Source organism: Coregonus clupeaformis, unplaced genomic scaffold (genome assembly GCF_020615455.1).
Source record: "Coregonus clupeaformis isolate EN_2021a unplaced genomic scaffold, ASM2061545v1 scaf0013, whole genome shotgun sequence".
Lineage (NCBI taxonomy): Eukaryota > Metazoa > Chordata > Actinopteri > Salmoniformes > Salmonidae > Coregonus > Coregonus clupeaformis.
Genome location: NW_025533468.1, coordinates 1317115 through 1334757, shown reverse-complemented (window position 1 = coordinate 1334757; position 17643 = coordinate 1317115). Strand labels below are relative to the sequence as shown.

The window sequence follows — 17643 nt, the reverse complement described above, 5'->3', positions numbered from 1 at the left end:
TAACAAATAATTAAAGCGCAGCAGTAAAAATAACAATAGCGAGGCTATATACAGGGGGTACCGGTACCGAGTCAATGTGTGGGGGCACCGGTTAGTTGAGGTAATTGAGGTAATGTGTACATGTAGGTAGAGTTATTAAAGTGACTATGCATAGATAATAAACAGAGAGTAGCAGCAATGCAAATAGTCTGGGTAGCCATTTGATTAGATGTTCAGGAGTCTTATAGCTTGGGGGTAGAAGCTGTTTAGAAGCCTCTTAGACCTAGACCGCTTGTCATGGGGTAGCAGAGAGAACAGTCTATGACTAGGGTGGCTGGAGTCTTTGACCATTTTTAGGGCCTTCCTCTGACACCGCCTGGTATAGAGGTCCTGGATGGCAGGAAGCTTGGCCCCAGTGATGTACTGGGCCGTACGCACTACCCTCTGTAGTGCCTTGCGGTCGGAGGCCAAGCAGTTGCCATACCAGGCAGTGATGCAACCAGTCAGGATGCTCTCGATGGTGCAGCTTTAGAACGTTTGAGGATCTGAGGACCCATGCCAAATCTTTTCAATCTCCTTAGGGGGAATAGGTTTTGTCGTTGCCTCTTCACGACTGTCTTGGTGTACTTGGACCGTTTGTTGGTGATGTGGACACCAACAACTAGGTGTGTCCAAGGGACTTTAATATGAAAAGGAAAACTGTAGGCATATCCAAGGTGTTCAGCACCTACAGAGAGGGAGGGAGGGAAAGAGAGAGAAAGAGAGATGTCATGTTCAAGTTTGCAAGTTTAAAAGCCTATGCTGATTGACAACACGTGATTCTAATATAGGTAGACCTTATTGATAGTAGACTCATAAGCTGCAATGGTCTTAGCTACAGATTGTAACACCAGATAATGTGATTTAACACAAAACAAATGTGGCATCCATTATACTGTGAGTTACAGGTTTGATATTGATTGGTGTAGCACAGAACATTTTCGACCAACCATAGCTTGGCGATACTGTCTTCATCCTCAATTCGTGGAAACAGGAATCTCATCAATGTCTGTGTCCAGTTGCAGGGGGTGCGTTTGATTTTAGAAAATAAAAATAAAAAAATTTGCAAAGCTGTCATCAAGGCAAAGGGTGGCTATTTGAAGAATCTCAAATATAAAATATATTTTGATTTGTTTAACACTTTTTTGGTTACTACATGATTCCATATGTGTTATTTCATAGTTTTGATGTCTTCACTATTATTCTACAATGTAGAAAATAGTCCAAATAAAGAAAAACCGTTGAATGAGTAGGTGTCCAAACTTTTGACTGGTAGTATACATACAGTGCATTCGGAAAGTATTCATACCCCTTGACGTTTTCCACATTTTGTTACTTTACAGCCTTATTCAAAAATTGATAAAATTGTTTTATTTCCTCATCAATCTACACACAATACTCCATAATGACAAAGCAAAAACAGGTTTAAAATTTTTTTTTGCGAATGTATAAAAAAAAAAAAAACTGAAATATCACATTTACATAAGTATTCAGACCCTTTACTCAGTACTTTGTTGAAGCACTTTTGGCAGCGACTACAGCCTTGAGTCTTCTTGGGTATGACAATACAAGCTTGGCACACCTATATTTGGGGAGTTTCTCACATTCTTCTGTGCAGATCCTCTCAAGCTCTGTCAGGTTGGATGGGGAGCGTCGCTGCACAGCTATTTTGGATGGAGGCCACTGTGTTCTTGGGGACCTTCAATGCTGCAGAAATGTTTTGGTACCCTTCCCCAAATCTGTGCCTCAACACAATCCTGTCTCGGAGCTCTATGGACAATTCCTTCGACCTCATGGCTTGGTTTTTGCACTGACATGCACTGTCAACTGTGGGTTATTATATAGACAGGTGTGTGCCTATCCAAATCATGTCCAATCAATTGAATTTACCACAGGTGGACTTTAAACAAGTTGTAGAAACATCTCAAGGAAGATAAATGGAAACAGGATGCACCTGAGCTCAATTTCGAGTCTCATAGCAAAGGGCCTGAATACTTATGTAAATAAGCTATTTATGTTTTCATTTGTTTATACATTTGCAAAAATTTCTAAAAACCTGTTTTCACATTGTCATTATGGGGTGTTGTGTGAGGAAAAAAATCAATTTAATCCATTTTAGAATAAGGCTAATCTCAAAAGGATTATCAAAGGTTACAAACTTCGGTAAGATAAAACAACAAAAAGTTATGTTTTTCTGACTATCAAATACTTCCTCTCCACTTCGTGATTTGTCAAAACAACTTGAGTAGCTTTGTTAGGACAACTACAAAAATCAGTTGATTTGACTAAAAGTATAAAGTTCACTCAACAAGTTATTAAATCCAAATTGTCCATTCCAGTTAATTTACTAGGTTGAAGTAACTTTAGATTGAGTTAACTCAACACGAAATCCAGATTGTACTTAAAATTTTTAAGGCAGCCAGGTTACAAACTTTTTAAATTTGACTTAACTTTTTTTTATTTTTCAGTGACATACAGTCAACTGTTGTCATTCCCTCGCAGTGTGATGGGTAAAGGGCATAGTAAGATTATATAATATTACAAGGGTCTCCTATTGTAACTATTGCAACAGGTCCAACGGTCACTTGGTCAACTGGTGAGAGAGGGGTGATGATGTCATGAACCCAGACAGTGTAAAGACAATAGACACTGGTTGTCTCCTATATAGACCACGCCTTGCCGCTAGGATGTTTACTTTGGCTCAGTGCTACATTGTTTGTCCTCCCCTTTGTCATGTTTTAGTGTTCCCAGGTTTTGGGGGATTATGTAGGTGGAGGAAAACATGTCTTTAAATCATGTCATGCATTTTAATGATGACATTTATTAACATAGGCCTATGGTAAATCTACTACATTTCTACTGTACTCTGTACTAGCCTAATGTTTTGGCGTTCCATTTCACTGTGCTCCATTCCACTTTGCTATAATCTATTCCACTGTCCTCCAATAGATTCATTTAACTGATGAGGTAAACTCATGTATCACATACTGTATTAGATGGCTATTCTCCCTCCCTCCTCTCCTGATGTTGCTGCAATGCTATGAATCTCACACATGAAGCCGCAGCACCCAATGGGGTTTAAGTCACTCCTACTTTCTCAGCCAATGAGGTGAGAGGACACTGATCCTGTTAAAGACATCCAGTCAGCTGCAGCAAGGGCATTGTTTGGTGAACATGCAAGCAGGGAGTGTGTAGTGTGGTGCACCAAGCTCTCTCCCTTTGTCTCTCTCTATTCCTCTCTCTCTGTCTGTCTTTTTCTGTCTCTCTCCCACCTCTCTCTTTCTCTATCCCTACTTCTCCCTCTCTCCCACCTCTTCTCGCTCACTCCCTCTCTCCCTGTCAGATATCCTTATCATCACACACAAGGTGGGTACATGTGATTACAGGGCACAATGACACACAGAACAGTCCAGTCCCACCATTAACAAGGTCATGAGCGGTAGCAATGCTTGTTGTAATGTGAAGCACTTGAGATTCGGCTTCAATTTATCCCACCAAATATTTGTATAGAAATTTGATGGGAACGGGCAATATGACAGAAAAGTTCAACCTCTGTATGGCAACCTCTGTATGGTAAAAATGCTTTATCTGCCTTCCCAATGAAAACTAGTTTGAAAATTCAAACATATTTTACAGAAAAGAGATGTATGTTTCTGGAAGATGCATCATGCTGCCTTGTTGACAACATGACCGAGCGGCGCAGATTACTCTTCGATTTGAGAAGGGCGTTCCTCCCTCACCACTTTTGCCCGTTCACGTAACGGCCATAGATCGATGCCCCGGGACTCAGCATAATCCAATCCGCCCAATGATAGCCATTGTTCCTCCTCACAATCCCTGAATGTGTATCACACAACTATATCATTACTTGCCATGATCAATTAATCAATCAATGATCAATGAAAAACACTAGTCACATGATACACCTCAAGTTTCCCACACAGTAACTCATTAAATTGCTAGCTACTGCTTTATACTACACATGACAGAGGCCCATGAGGCTCTGGCCTGAGGTTGTTCATTACATAGGAAATAGGGTGCCATTTTGGCTCAGGCTCAGCCCACCCCCTAACTCGGCCCAGCTCTTGTGACACAGGAACACTGGCTACTGTTTCAGAGTGGCCTCCACAAAACCAACACAAGGGCAGAAACACAATGGAGTCGACACACACACACACCTCTGCATGACCGCATACACATTCACACATGCGCACACACAGAGGAAGGATATTAATATGAACTGTTTCCTGTGCTGTCGTCAGCTGTGGTGCAGTCACATCATGAAGAGACGGCAACAAGTTCCAATATCACCAGGGCAGGCTTAGACTATTTCCAATATCCTGTGTTTCAAATGTTTTTCCATAGTACTACATTTGAAGCTTTTCAGGACTTCAGTTTTATCTTCAGTTGCAGTATTAAAACAACATGGAAGATAGAAGTGGGAAAACATTGGCAGGCCTGTCTCTCTGGGGATTGGGAGAACTGCCACTGATGGGCTGCAGCTGTCGCCACCTCAGTAGTCCACAGTGATATATATTAGGGACCAGGGTAAAAATAGCAAACCGAGCTTGTCCCCTCAGCAGCTATCCTTTTAGAGTTTACACCACAGGACGATGTTAACTTGAGGACATGTTATATGTTTATTCTATTTTATTGAGCCATTACTTTATGTTCTTATTCTTATATTGTATTATTTATTATTGTGTATCCTGTACATACGACTAATACAACTTGAAAGGATAGCTAGTTATCTATAGCAGTACTGAGCATCTCTGGAATGTTACGTTGCTTGAGGTGGTAGTTAGTACTTGTTATGTACTTCCCAGGACTAATGGATGAAAGACAAAGTGTAGACATATGATACATTAGGCTACATAACACCACAAGTAATAGAGTTAAGAAATGAATCCGTTACTGACTGATTGAATGAATCGTACCATGATATCAATATCTGTACAGTCATTTCTGAATTTCACACATTTTGGGAGTATATTCCATGCTCATCAACATCCCCCCACTTTAAATAAACCATGTTTTTTTCAAACAGCAGTAGCAGCAGAGTACATCTGAGTCATTACTATTTGAAAGCACACAATGGTTACCGCGTTAGACAGAGGTCACCAAGGGGTCACAGAGAAATGGGAATCCATATCCCATGACCCCACCCCCAACCTCCACAGTCAGCAGTACGCAAACACAACACACATCTAATTTCCTGGAAACATCGCTTCCATTGTGTGTCTGCTGCTTTCAGGGAAGGGAAATGTGAAAACCACATTATTAAGAGCAACCAAATAGATTATAAAGACATGGTTACTGAGTCACAATGCGGTCTGATTAACATTGGGAGGCCGTCGATGTGATGCCTCTTGGGTCCATTAGATTCCCCAGAGCCTCAGGCAGTTCTGCTCACCTCCTAGCCCTGCACCCAAATCACATACTATCAATGCTCATTGCTCAGGCCTCCATTTTACAAAGCAGAATGACGCAGGCAACTTTGTTCTGACAGGATGCATTTTTCATAAATGGGGTGATTCTCTATCCAGAGACAGTCATCAGATAAGAGCATCACTAGGGACAATTATTTTTTTGTATATCACAAAGGAATACAAATGTGATATTCAGGTCATTGTAACCCAACTAAATTCCATTCTGACAAACGCTGTACATAGTATATAGCTCCCTCTAGTGTTTATATAGAGAAAAGAAACAGTTCCTGCACCTGTTTCTATTTCTGAGGGTATAGAGGTGCACAGATAATACCCACAAAACCTAGCGGTCAAACAAGGAAATGGTTCCAATTGTTTTTCCACCATTCATTTTCCCCATAGGGAATTTTAGAAACTCTTAAAATAAGGGCTGTGTTTCGTGTAGGCTTACCCTGGCGTGACGTTTTGATAACCATGTACAGTAAATCTCTCCCGGACAAGGTGACTTTTATCAATATAATAATAATATGCCATTTAGCAGACGCTTTTATCCAAAGCGACTTACAGTCATGCGTGCATACATTTTTGTGTATGGGTGGTCCCGGGGATCGAACCCACTACCTTGGCGTTACAAGCGCCGTGCTCTACCAGCTGAGCTACAGAGGACCACAAAAAAAATATATATATATTCAGCTCTATTTACTCTCAGATCCCAAAATGCTAATGATATAGAAATTAAATATATACAGGTTAAAAAGTAATGACTAAATGTTCCACCCTTAAATAGAATTGTGAAATGTTCTTATTTTAATTATTAATTAACCAATATTGCATAATGTGATTTTAAAAAATGTGTTGTCATTTTTAGCAAATGTTCTTATCCAGAGCGACTTACATTATTAAAAAAAAATTTTTTTATACCCTTTGGGAATCGAACACACAACCCTGGCGTTGCAAACGCCATGCTCTACCAACTGAGCTACATCCCTGCCGGCCATTCCCTTTCCCTACCCTGGACCAATTGTGCCCGCCCCATAGGTCTCCTGGTCGCGGCCGGCATCGACAGAGCCTGGATTCGAACCAGGATCTCTAGTGGCACAGCTAGCACTGCGATGCAGTGCCTTAGACCACTGCGCCATTCAACATTTTCTTCAATATAGGCTTAGACTGTTGTCTCCAGATAGTGGGTAAACAGGTTAGGTACCATTGCTAAGAGCGTCTGCTAAATGACGTAAATGTAAATGTAATGTAAATTGCTAAAGAGTAAAGGTTGCGATTTCGATCATGGGGTTAGAACATAACTGTTTTGGGGAATGAGGAAGTCTAGTCTGAGAAATCAGAATAGCTTATGAAAGAGGATGGAGAGCGAAATTGTTGTTATGTTGTAATATTGTGAAACTAAGTCAGGGAGTGTCTCTCGGGACAAAGAATGTGTGTGTGTATATAATGGTGTTCCTCGTTGTGAGGCCCCAGAATTCTCAATGAATAAATCTCTGACTATGCAGACTGGGACTCTGTCCGTTTCTTAAATCCAAAAGACTTACAACCTTTTGGGAGACGCACAGAGACACTGAAATAGTTTGTTAAATAATTCTCATAACAGCTAATTAGCATCAAAGTAGACATCATGCAAGACTACAAATCCCTGCAAGCTCCTGCACGTCATCTCTAGCTGACGCCTTTAACAGGTATTGTGTCAATTTAAAACTTGCACAAGACATTTAAAGAAATGTATCCAATTTATTTATTACTACATTTAGCTAACATCAGATAGTAAATCCAGCAACTCTTACTTTTGCCTCAATTCGGCAGACTCGTCCAGATCATGGCATTTGTAGTTCTTTATGACAGCCACATTAGCATTTTTTTTAAAAAAAGGGGGGGTATATACTGGCGAATATATTGACAAGTCACCTTGTTCTAGAGGTTAACACGGTTATCAAAACGTCACGTTTCTAAAATCCCCTATGGAAAAATGATTGGAACCATTTCTTTGTTTGACCGCTAGGTTTTATGGGTACCATGACTCATACTGTGGTACTCTATTCAGTGGTCCATGCGCAGTCTAGGGGAGGTGCAGGTATACTTTTTTTTTGTTTTTAACAAACTCAGTTTGGCTTTAAACTTACTCTTGACAGTTTTAGTAGAATGCACAAGGTACAATTTCAAAATTGGGTAGTGCATCATCAGTTCCTGTTGTCATGTTAGTCATTGCATACCTTAGAGAGCTATTTATAACTTGTCAGAAATGTCCAGATCAACTAGCCCATGTCAGCTAACGGTTTTTTTATTTTTTTTTGCCCATATTGTAAAAATAAATGTCACTCAAATATCCCTTGAATACACTTTAGACATGGCAAAATGTATAGAATTGCAAGAAATAAACCTGCAACATTCTCTCCACCAACAAGAGGGGTGTGAACAGTTTGTGTCATGAACAGTGCTTGTGCCCATAGAAATAGATGTGGCACACTTAGGGGGGGCGCAAGTTGTTCCCAAATGCTGGAAGTGGTCGCCCCCGAGTGAAAACGTTTGGGAACCCCTGCTCTATATCATGTGTCACTCAGTATTGCATGACAGTAATTTCAAGTAATGTAAGTAATTCAAAGCTATTGCCAACTCAAATTTGACTATGACGCCACCCTGAAACAGTCAGGCAGCTTAAAATGTATAGTATACCAATATACCAGTGTTTACCCCAATACCTAAATTATTATTTTAATTGCAGTGGAAAACTTCAAGAAATTAAAACAACCGGACATGTTTTAGAGGGAATCATTTATTTTAATAATTATATAACTAATGACACGATTCGATAAAACCAGACCATGTTTCTACAGTACGTATATTCTCCCGTACATCAGTGCAGAGGGGGAACGAACTTGGATCTCTCCCTTCCAGTCTCTTTCTCTTAAATATACATGGGAGGAACAGCCCTGGGCCTGGAGAAGAGGAGCTGCTTTAGGAACATAAATATAGAAAACAGAGCTGTGTGCTGCAGCCAGGGTGGTGAGGTGAGAGTCGAGAGGGGGCCCCGGAGATGAAGTTAGGGGGTTGGAGTGTAGTTGGGTTGTTTGTTTTTTTACTCAGTGAGCCCTAGCTTCTTCTTGAGGGACTCTGGCATCTCAGGGGGAGGGGGACGGGGCAGGCGGAAGTAGACCTTTACGGAATCGTAGATGAACCACTGCAGGGCGGTCAGGGTACCGATCATGATGATACGGGCAACCAGGCCCTTCCACACACCTTAAAAGGGGGAGAGAATGGGAGATGGGATGTTTAGGTGAGGTGTTGGAAGTGTATCAATAAATTACATCTGCTTTTATGTTTCTTTGAGCGGGCCAAACACCCAATGTTGGGCAGTCATACAATGCAAGATTTAAAAGACCATATTCAGTAGACTGACTGTTACAGGACTGTTCCAAAGGGACAAAAACAAGTGTTATCCACCCCCCAGCCTGGCTGCAATGGTGGAACTGAGGGTTGCCAGTGCAGCAGTGGCGCTGGGGGGCAGGTAGACTGCTCTCACACACCAATGACTCCAGCACCTCCAACTGTACAGCCAGTAAGACAAGCCCTATGGTTGTCCGCTCACCTTTAGGTCCGAGCTTCTTGAGCACTTGGACGGCGGTGCTGCCACTCTCCTTGTTCAGTACAGACACCACTGAGTCCGCTGGGTGGGACACGATGGCACAGAACACACCAGCTGCAGGGGACAGACAAATCATCAGCACACACTCTTATATAGGTCCATTATATCCAATCAAACAGAAGCCTGGGTCATCTTTGTTCGTCACCAAATGGAAGAAAACTGATTGAAACGGAGGGACAACTACCTGTACATGTCCAATAAGAAACGCTTATTTTCATTTTCCGTTGCAAAACATTTTGCTATGGCGCGCACTAATGAATACGACCCAGGTTTCTCTGGGTAGAAGTTGCCATTAGGCACAGATCTAGGATCATATTACGCTTCCCCCAATCCTAACCTTATTTACAAGGACAACACAATCCTGACTCTAGGTGGGCCACCTTCATCCTATTTCCTGTGGTACTACTGCTCACCGATGTAGCCGGCCGTGAAGGTGACGATCAGCTGCTCGCCCTTGGTGCACTCAGCGCGGGGTTTGGGCACCACGTGTTTGTAGAGCAGCTCCACAGTCCTCTCAAAGCAGGCAAACTTCATCATGGTATAGGGGATCTGCCTCATCCACAGGGGAACCACACCCTTGTAGAACCTGAGAGAAAGGATGGGGTGGGGAGAGAGAAGGAAGTGTCAGTTCCATTCAGATTTCTGTTCTCGTCTCTCTGATCAGAAACCATAGGTGAAAGCAATACGGTGGTTACTAACAAGGCACTGACTTTCCCCAGTCATTTTTCCCCACACAAGAGTGTAAACAATATGAGAACAAACTATGTTAGACTATCAAGGCGCAAACCTGGGAAATACCATTAGGGCCTAGGTGATTGTCTATCCCCCAGCAAAGCTGTACTGGTAGGGTCCCGCCAGTGGAACTGAGGGTTGCCAGTGCAGCTGGGTTGCTGGGAGGCAGGTAGACTGCTCTCACACGCCAATGACTCAAGCACCTCCAACTGTACAGCCAAAAAGCTGCTGAGGGCCTCCAAGCTGGAGCTGCAGCACGCAGAGACAACAGCACCAGCACAGGAGTGCCCTCCAGAGGTAGATCTAAGGAGCGTGTTTGTTTGGTAACCTAACAAATCAGCTATGGGGAGCAATAATTAATTACTTTTGCAGGCTTATGTTCCATACCAGCCAAGAAACACCCAAATAATCTAATCAAGTTGAAGCAAATTTGTTCACCTAGTGTAGGAACAAAAGCATACACACCTCATAGCTGTCCATGAGAAGGGTTGAATACTTTTACAGGTTATACAGCCTCCAAAACAAATATAACACCTCAAACACAAATACAATATCTACTCACGCCCATACTCCCTCCTCTGCGAACATCTTGGGAGCACACTGTCTGAGGTTGTTGGCGTAGCCAGGGCAGGTCTGGATACGCACTTTGCACGCCTCCATGGGGGCCAGGGCAATGTCAGCGAAGAACTCTGCACTGGCAGACGCAGCCAGGTACAGGGATGTCCTCCACAGGTAGGTGTTCTCCTGTTAGATGAGAGGGGGCGAGGTGAGCTGTGGTCCAGTGTGGGCTAGCAACACCAATGTCATGGGTTCAAAGTCACGTACAGTACTTGGATAAAAGCGTCTGCTAATTAGCATGTAATTTACCATTTTTGGTGGGTGAAGTGTCCCTTTAAAACACTGTAAACCAGGGAATAACACCGTGTTGGTTTCTACCCACATTGGTTCCTACCCCTGACTGACCTCTCCAAGCATGTCGCTGTAGAAGATCTTGAACATCTCATAGAAGCCAAACTTGCAGAGACCCTGCATGGAGTAGCCGATGAAGGTAGGGGCCCAGCCCTTAGCCAGCCCTCGGGCTCCATCCTCCTTCAATGTGAGGGAGAAGCCTTTGCCAATGCTCTTGTACTTGTCAGGGTCCACCTAAGGAAGAAAAACCAATCGATTAGTCGAGGGTCAAGGGAACAATAGGGGTAGACTAGTCTAGAGCCTTATGGGCTGAAATCTAGGTAATTTTATCTAAGGGTTCTAGGCCATGTTTATATCCAAAAAAATAATACTAGCTAGGTTTCAGGTTGTGAACTAGGGGGTTATCCAGGTGAACATTACTACTGATAGCTAGTGATTTACCTGATGGCTGCTAATCTACAGGAAACGTCTGCCCAATCCCAAATCGAGTTTTCCACCCAATTTCTTCCTCATCTATTCAAGTGCATAGGAATTAAGGGTAAATTTGGACTGCAAGGTCTTGAATTGTAAGGCCACAATTGTGGAACAATCCCTCTGGGACAATAAAGTTTAAACTAACTTCTTAGGGGTAGATTTGGGATTGGGCACCTTTTCTTACAGGAGCTATGGAGGCCTTCACATAGCAGACAGCTACAGGGGGTACCACAAACCTGGATGCGGCATTTGACAAGGTCGAGGGGTACAACAGCTGTGTGTGTGAGGCCGCAGCTCAGGATACCCCCAAAGCCACACAGGGCATAGTACTTTGTTGAGCCAAACTCACAGCTCACATCTGCAGAGTCTGCAGCAAAATACACAACAATACGTGCACACCATGCAGTCACGACACATGCAACACAGGATAATAATCACCAACAAACATGCCACCATTACATTAGAACACACCAGGGAATGAGTCAGTTCAAATTTCAAACACTTGTGAATCAGGGTTTAGGTCAATTCCTTTTCAATTCAGGAAGTAAACTGACATTCCAATTTCAATTTACCTCAATGGTTTTCTATGATAATTGCTTACAATTTGAATCAGTTTACAATGCACTTCCTGAATTGAAAAGGAACTGAGCCCAACCCTGCTTGTGATTTTAAATTGACTAACTGATTGTGATTATATACCCATGATTTCTTTCACTCATTGATCAACTAATCATAAGTTAGGGATAAACATCATTGGTTAAAAAAAAAGAAACGTTGAGAATTCTAACTTGACTCAAATGTCTAACAGCTTTTACTTAAAAAAACGATTTTGTTGAAGCATCAGCTGTATAGTTAGTTGAAATAATACATATAGCCTGCATAAATCATTTATACTCTATTCACTTTAAAGCTGGAAATAATTCAATTGAGGTGTAAATTACTTGGGCCTTTGGACCTACTTACAGTATAAAGCTATAGGCTACATTCTAGCAATGCATAGCTGCACTTTGATCATGTTATAAATAGCAGGGTGAACATTCTGAACACATTTTTCCATTGTCACTCCTGACCTTCCAGTGACCTACAAGTCCTTTAACTGTGGATTGAGAAGGGGAATGGTAGCAGGCAGGGAGGTTCATTAAACAATAAAACTGGTGATTGTGAATCACACACTTAACATGCGATGTGGGTCATTCTAAAACAATAAAATCAGGTGATCAAGTGGGATAAAACAGGAGGAACAATGACAAACACTCCACCACGACTGCACAAAACAGGGCTGCTTGATACATCCATTCTCCCATGCAAATGAATGCATAAAAATAAGAAAAACAGTGTGTTGGGTTTTAAGTGGCACCAGGCCACAGGGATAGACAGACCTGCATTCTGCATTTGACCAGATCGAGGGGCACTAGGGCTGCGTGTGTGGTGCCACAGCTGATGATGCCACCAAACCCACACAGGAGTAAATACTTCCGTGAGCCGAACTCACAGCTGTCTCCCTCTGAAGAAAGAGTCAGGCAATACTTTCAAAACGGGGACTTGGTGTTGATCATTAGAAAAGTGGTAGTAAGAGCAAGCTGCATCTTCACTAGGCTAAAGGGCAAATGCAAGTGGAGCTTAATTGTGTGTGTCCTGTCCTATGTAGTCTGCATAGGCCTATATCACAGGTGCAAAGAGCCATGCACAAATAGAACATTTACTCCTTGTGAGGGCAGACTGTTGTGCAACAGGCACTGTACCAGCAGAGCAGACTAGCTGTATAACTAATCAACCAACCAGCACACAGTGTTTATGCTATTTTAAAAAAGGGCACTGGCCAGCAAGCTCTAAAACGAACCAAAAGCCTTACCCAAATATCGTGGTTAAAAAATAGCTAATGTCACCTTCAGAACTAGGCTGGCTAATCCGTGAAAACAAAAAATATTCCATAGAAAAATGTAAAGCAACAATGAAATGTTGTCAGAATATGACTGAGGGGTTGTTGAAGGCCATGCTTTAGGCTACAAAAGGGATAGCATTTCAAGTGATCCTAAATCTTGACAAAACTTGTCAAACGTGTCTGAAATGAGAACCAATGAAATGCCCCCGTCTAGGGGTCACACGCATATCTTTAGCTGGTTGGTGTGCTAGAAAGCAATACACAGACATTCGCCTAACTTCTACTTTGCCCTTTTAAGTCAGGGGCCTCTCACCTTAGTTTTAAACAGCGATTGGGGGACGAAATTAATTCAGTTCAAACACCTGCAGCATATTTCAAAGTTTACATTTGCCCTTCCATGTCCTCCATAGACAAGGCCTAGCCTGTCTTTGACATTACACATTTCATGACAGTGGCTAGGTACCGTTAAACGTTTGACCAACAAACTGTCATATCCATTAAATAACACATGGTGAATAAAATCGGTATCTCGTCTCATCATTGTCATTGATTCAGCTGGCTGCGTACTTGCTCGCTTGCTAGCTAGCTACTTGCTAACTGCACTTGTTAGCATGCAGAACCTTGATTTACCAGCGATTGTTGCGGCAGCGAGGTTGCGGCTCTGTCCATTTGCGGGAAGGCTCTGTTTGGGCTCCTCGATTTCTTGGAGGGAGAAGAGCGGGGCGTTGAATGGATTAGCCCGGGACAACTGCGTTAGTGTGGTCGGATACATGGTGTCCAAAACCGGGCTGTAGAATGAAAGCGAATGTTAGCAAGCTAGCTCACTACCTTGCTATAGAAACACGATCAGACAGCAGTCAGACAGCTGACACTGACAGGCTCGGAAAGGGGTTGGAATGTCACGTGGGATGTAACTATAGTTTTACAACCAGACAACGTTGAATGGAAAGGCAAACCGTATTCCATCATGTTATTGTTGGTGCTGGCAGCTATTACTCTCTGGCTAGTTAGCTACATTACGTTAACTAACTAACTTAGCTAGCTCACACTAGTACTAGCTAGTTAGCAGCTGATTAACGTTAGCTAGCTTTCCCAAGGTGGAACGGTTGCGCAACACAAGCCAAGCTACCAAAATAAAACATTCTAAACACAGCATTACAGTAAAGACAAGCTTTCATATTCCATTCTACTCTAACAATGTAAAATCGAATTGTTATGTTAAATATTTCATAGAACTCCACTCACTCGCTCGGTGTCTTAAAATGGCGCCTCCGCTCTATTAACTGACCGCTCACAGGGGCCGAACGACCTCGGGGTAAATCCATTTGTCCTTCCCTGACGTCACGGGGAAAAGTGGGCGAGTCCTTCTGCATACTGTCCTATCAGGGACGATATACGGAATGACAGTGCAGTCAATCAAAATGCGGGGTCTAATCACGAAATAGGATTTTCCTAGGCGGACTTTCCTAGGCGGTCAGTGCTATCATAGAAGTACAATGCTAGAATGCTCTTTAAATCGAGTTTTAGGAGAAGTGACAGTGCCACCAACCACATGGAAGACTAAACACATTTGCTGTGCTTGTTGCTTTCTTGTGTTCAAAAACTGCTCAAATGATTTTTGCTGTATCACATTTGTATTCCAGACACTTTAGTTGATACATGATGGAGTGCAGTGTGTGCATGTGTGTGGGAGATAGAGAGGGATTGAGTGGGAGAGAGAGAGGCAATGTAACCATATGTTTCCCATGCCAATAAATTCCTTTGAATTTAATTGAATTGAGGGGGGAGGCAGAGAGAGAGCATGTGGGAGAGAGAGAGAGGTCTGAGGTCTGAGTAAGTAGATTACTATGCCCTGGCAGTCTATTCTTGTCCATGGTAGTAATCTAGGCCTGTGGAGCAGGGCAGTCTTCCATCCCTACAGGTCATCAGTGTCAGGGCAGTCTTGACTTTTGCCACGTTCACATGCTAGTCGGAACTAGGAAACGCTTATATTTCCAACTTGCTATGGTTATAGTTATACACATGCCACGTTCAAGCAGTTAGCAAGTCAGAAATGTCAGAGTTCCGAGTAGCATGTGAACTCGGCATTACACCTTGCGGTACCTAATGTATCCATTGCAGTTTAGCTCAATATTCCTATGAGCTCTTATCAAGAGGACTTCTGAATGATTGGACCAGTTTAATAAATATCAAATAAGAGAGCAGAAACCACAGAGAATGCCTTCATGCCTATACTACAACCTATATTTAACATTCCTTTGGCAATGGTCAGTCAGTAGGTAGCTCAATCCTGCTTCTGACTGACTGTGTGTAGTTGTCTGGGTGAAGTTAAAATTAGCGTCAGGGTCCTATGAGTGCAATAGGTGAAACTATTCCTGGTTTCCACTCTGGGCTAATTAGAGGGTATTCAGTGGGGCCTGTATTTTATCATTGACAGGCTCAACTCCCCCTCTGCAGCTAGAAAGTACTGCAGTGCCTCAAGGCTCCGTTCTCGAACCTCTGCTTTTCATTATCTACATGGTTCCCCTGGGCCAGATCATCCGCCGCCATGGTCTCAACTTCCACTGCTATGCGGATGACACCCAGATTTACATCCACACTAAACCCACCTCTCATCTCTCTCCCCCGTCTCTGATCAACTGCCTCCAGGAAATCAAAACTGGATGACATCCAATCTACTCAAACTCAACAGTAATAAAACAGGTCATGCTGGTGGCTCCCAAGGCTCTCCTCAAGAAAGTGGGTCGACCTCGTAATGTCCATTGAGGGCTGTTCCATCTGCCCATCATCTGAGTTCAGAAACCTGGGTGTCATCCTGGATCCCACGCTCTCCTTTGAGCTCCACTTAAAATAAATCACCAAATATGCCTTCTTCCACCATCAATTGTTACATCACGTCTGGACTAGAGGTCTTCTCAGGTCCAAAACGTTGGACCCGACCGGACCCAATCATTTTTTAAAAGGGGGACCCGGACCTGAACAGACCTGAGAAAAATCTGATCCGAACCCGAATGGACCCGACGACAACCAGACCTAGACCCGACCTGACCTTTATATGTTGGCTAGGCCTTCTATAAGTCAATAAATTCACCTTATTAGCGTAAAATAAATATGCTACAAGCTATGCAGAGCTGTGGTTACATAGACCCGAGACCCGATGACAATCAAACAGGACCCGACCCGGACCCAAGGAAAAAGTTAGAATTTCAGGTTTGGGTGGACCCGTGAAGACCTCTAGTCTGGACTACTGCGGCTCCAGTACGTCCAGAACTCTGCTGCCAGGGTCCTCACACACACCAAACCCTGGGAACACATCACCCCCCACTCTGCACCACCTTCACTGGCTCCCAGTCAAATTCTGCATTACCTACAAGATCTTACTCCTCACCTACAAGGCCCTCCATAGCCTTGGCCCCTCATACCTCTCCGACCTCCTCCATATACACACGCCTTCCCGCTGTCTCCGCTCCTCTGACTCAGAACTACTCACCATCCCTAAAACAAGAATGGGGGACCGGGCATTCAGTACCGCTGAACCCAAATTCTGGAACTCTCTCCCCCCAAGCCACCTGCAACTCTGACTATCACCACCTTCAAAAGCTGACTAAAATTCCACCTGTTCAGTCTGGCTTTCCCCTCAGCTTAGCTCAGCCCTAGCTTAAGATAAGTAGCTTTTATTTGAATTTTAATAAAGGTTCACAGAGAAGCTGTGAAACCTATTGTTAATCTTATATATATAAACAAAAATCTTGACATGGTCAAATAAATCAAGCATAGATTGGAAACTTTTATATAATTTGGCACAGAAACTAGAGGCCATAAGTAACTCGATCAAAAAGAATGGCACAGATTGGCCTTTAGGTGGTGCTGTTATAAGCAGTCTCACCTAAACCCTCATATCCACCGCCCCGTTTGACCTAAAGACTTGAAACGTTGTATGTAGTTGTTTTTATTCATGCTGAACAAATTTACCTCAAGGACTCATAAGGTCCGTCAGGATAGATTTTCCTCCATCTTGAAAATTTGGGAAAAACGTTGAAAACTTTTAACCATATAACGCCAAATAACACAAAATTCCAGTCCAAATAACATCAAATTCGGTATGTAGGCCCATGGTAAATCTCTTAATCAATAACTCAGCCATCTCTTAACCAATCCCTTAAGTTAATTAGGAAATCAGACTTTGTGTCCATTTAAATCCTCTGTAATTCCACTCCACAATGGCCTATCAACTTCAAACTTTTTAGGGTCATCAAAGACATTACCATGATGAACCATGTTAAGTTTTGCATTGATATCTATGAAAAAAAGGAAACTATTGACAATTAACTGTTTTCACTATGTAAAACAAATGCTTAAAATAATCATACAAAATCTTCTTCTCATGGACTAAAAGTCAGATTCACTCCAAATGTGTTCTTTGTACTCATCATAATAGTCCTTAAAGAGTTTGAGAAAATAATGTTGATGCATTCACACTATACCAGTATATATGCTAATATGCTAAACATTCTTGCTCCTATGCTTCTTTTCATGAACCATAGGACCAA

General features: G+C 42.6%; 1 protein-coding gene and 1 non-coding gene across 4 annotated transcripts; both read right to left on the bottom strand.

The window, feature by feature from the left end:
- Positions 1-8210: 8210 nt before the first annotated feature.
- Positions 8211-14457, bottom strand: LOC121546297 (phosphate carrier protein, mitochondrial). Of its 3 annotated transcripts, none has more exons than XM_045212437.1 (8): positions 14339-14457; positions 13724-13881; positions 12591-12715; positions 10792-10971; positions 10391-10572; positions 9510-9682; positions 9040-9150; positions 8211-8690 (listed from the first exon to the last, which is right to left on the bottom strand). In XM_045212437.1, the coding sequence occupies exons 1-8, from the start codon at positions 14416-14418 to the stop codon at positions 8530-8532; spliced, it is 1170 nt and encodes a 389-aa protein (XP_045068372.1). In that variant the 5' UTR covers positions 14419-14457; the 3' UTR covers positions 8211-8529. The 3 variants fall into 3 exon arrangements, with proteins under 3 accessions (XP_045068372.1, XP_041713421.2, XP_045068373.1); XM_041857487.2 differs by lacking the exon at positions 12591-12715 and adding an exon at positions 11448-11578; XM_045212438.1 differs by lacking the exon at positions 12591-12715 and adding an exon at positions 11448-11578 and having other exon boundaries at positions 14335-14424.
- On the bottom strand, positions 9911-10145 carry LOC121546870. The gene has a single exon (XR_005996459.1). It is a non-coding gene; the product is annotated as a small nucleolar RNA SNORA53 (small nucleolar RNA).
- Positions 14458-17643: the final 3186 nt, after the last annotated feature.

Coding starts and splice junctions, on each gene's coding strand:
- LOC121546297 (XM_041857487.2), bottom strand. CDS start 14,418: ATGGATTTACCCCGAGGTCGTTCGGCCCCTGTGAGCGGTCAGTTAATA. Junction 9,683..10,390: donor GCAGAGGAGGGAGTATGGGC/GTGAGTAGATAT, acceptor CCTTTCTCTCAG/GTTCTACAAGGGTGTGGTTC. Junction 8,691..9,039: donor CAAGAAGCTCGGACCTAAAG/GTGAGCGGACAA, acceptor CCCCCTTTTAAG/GTGTGTGGAAGGGCCTGGTT.